The 1,585-nt window shown below is 62.9% G+C and overlaps 3 protein-coding genes across 3 annotated transcripts in view; 1 reads left to right on the top strand and 2 right to left on the bottom strand.

Moving 5' to 3' along the window:
* ACA1_294920 (PCI domain containing protein) overlaps positions 1-152 on the bottom strand; it is a gene marked incomplete at both ends in the record, with an annotated part of 990 nt that extends 838 nt beyond the window's left edge. The window contains one exon of the mRNA XM_004368135.1: positions 67-152. Coding sequence (XP_004368192.1) covers positions 67-152 — 86 coding nt within the window. The remainder of the gene's footprint in view (positions 1-66) is intronic.
* A 75-nt stretch (positions 153-227) lies between these two features.
* Positions 228-1,577, bottom strand: ACA1_294910 (uncharacterized protein; the record flags this gene model as incomplete). Its single annotated transcript, XM_004368133.1, has 8 exons — positions 228-377; positions 600-624; positions 650-958; positions 1,047-1,113; positions 1,173-1,200; positions 1,309-1,423; positions 1,455-1,535; positions 1,573-1,577. The coding sequence occupies 8 exons, from the start codon at positions 1,575-1,577 to the stop codon at positions 228-230; spliced, it is 780 nt and encodes a 259-aa protein (XP_004368190.1).
* Positions 1,346-1,585, top strand: part of ACA1_294900 (cytohesin 2, putative) — a gene marked incomplete at both ends in the record, with an annotated part of 8,463 nt that continues 8,223 nt past the window's right edge. Inside the window, one exon of the mRNA XM_004368134.1 lies at positions 1,346-1,533. Within this exon, the coding sequence (XP_004368191.1) occupies positions 1,346-1,533 (188 nt within the window). The remainder of the gene's footprint in view (positions 1,534-1,585) is intronic.

The following is a 1,585-nucleotide window of genomic DNA, read 5'->3' as shown; positions in this document are numbered from 1 at the left end:
GGAGTAGAGCCCGGAGTGGGCGCAGGACAGGAGGTTCTCGGAGAGGGGCTGGAAGCCCCCAGGTACGACTTCTCCAGGGCGCCCCTGTGGCGCGAGGACAGCATGATGTGCATGCACATGTCGCCGGCCTCCTTGATGCCCTTCTCGGCCATCACCCACCTGCACCACCACCACCACCACCACCACCTCGTGAGTGTTTTTCATTTTTTCGATCGAAAGACGACCAATTATGGGATGTTAAGGCGGCGCCCAATGGGGCGGCGAGGAGGGTTGTTACCTCTTTTCTGATTGGGCGAGGGCACGGGCACGGCGTTGACGAGGGAGCCGAGCAGGAGGCCCACCTCCTTGATGGAGAGCCATGCGCAGACCGCCAGGTACTGACCCTGCGGCGTCCCGGTATTCGATGTCGCTCTCGCTCTCAATCACGCCACTCACCTCATACTTCTGGGCGCACGACGCACGACACACGACGCACGACACACGACACACGACACACGACACACGACACACGACACACACGTCACACACGTCACACACGACGCGACACGCGTCAGATATGGCGGTGCGCTGGTGTGGAGGTGCGAGCGGTGAGTTCGGACCTCGGGGATGGTCTGGGCGGAGGCCCTCGGGGGCTGATGCTCGCGGACACGTGATGGGCAGCATGAGGTTGGTGGCCTTGCGGGTCAGGCAGGCCAGCAGGCGGCCGAGCAGGAGGCGCCGCCAGTCGGCGATCTGCTTCGATCCACCACCGTCGGTCGAAGCGTCGACGTTGGTGGCCTTGAGGGTCTTGAAGTTGACGTCCTGGATCATGTGTAGCGGATGGCCAGCAGCGGGGCCGTGGATGGGCGTGCGCTGCGACGCGCCCACCAGGTGGTCCGCCGACGCGCACGCGATGTGGCGCTCCAGCTGACTGATCGTTTCGCTGAAGAAGAACTGCGACTGCGGTGTGTACACACGCCTGGCTCAGTGAGCGCCACCTTAAACCGCTCAATAAGAATAATAATTGAAATGACACCAAATAGTAAATAAATAATTCTGTGGCGTACATTCGTTCGTGCGGGTTGAAGGAGGGAGCGAGTGGGCCAGATGCGGCGTGACGGACTCCTCGCTCACCTGGATGTGTACCGGCCCAGGGGCAGCACATACTACTTGGTGAGAATGAGCCTGAACACCAGACAGCCCGGTATCCGTCTCCCGGGTCTGCACACGCGGCACGGCACGGCACGACACGACACGACACGCGCCACACGGTGAGTGACTGCAGCTGACCATTGGAAAGGAATGTGCGTGGTGGAATGTAAGGCGTACGCGGGGCGGCGAGTTCATCATCCAGAGCGCCCAGCGCATGAGCGAGGCCACCTTGGCCGGGTCGTCGGAGAAGCCGGGCAGGGGCGAGGGGAAGGCGGCGAGCACCGTGGAGGCGCTGTGGCGCAGCGGAGTCGATGTCGTCCCACAGGGTCAGCACCAGCGCCGCCGTACTCACGGGCGCGTAGGCATCCCACGACGACAGCTTGCCGTAGAGCCGCCCTCCTTGTCTGCTCATCACACGCACACACCGCACACACCGCACACCGCATAATCGCAC

The sequence above is a fragment of the Acanthamoeba castellanii genome (assembly GCF_000313135.1).
Source record: "Acanthamoeba castellanii str. Neff unplaced genomic scaffold scf7180000084777, whole genome shotgun sequence".
In the NCBI taxonomy this organism is placed as follows: Eukaryota; Discosea; order Longamoebia; family Acanthamoebidae; genus Acanthamoeba; species Acanthamoeba castellanii.
The sequence above is the reverse complement of the archived record's forward strand: the minus strand, read 5'-3'. Positions and strand labels throughout refer to the sequence as shown.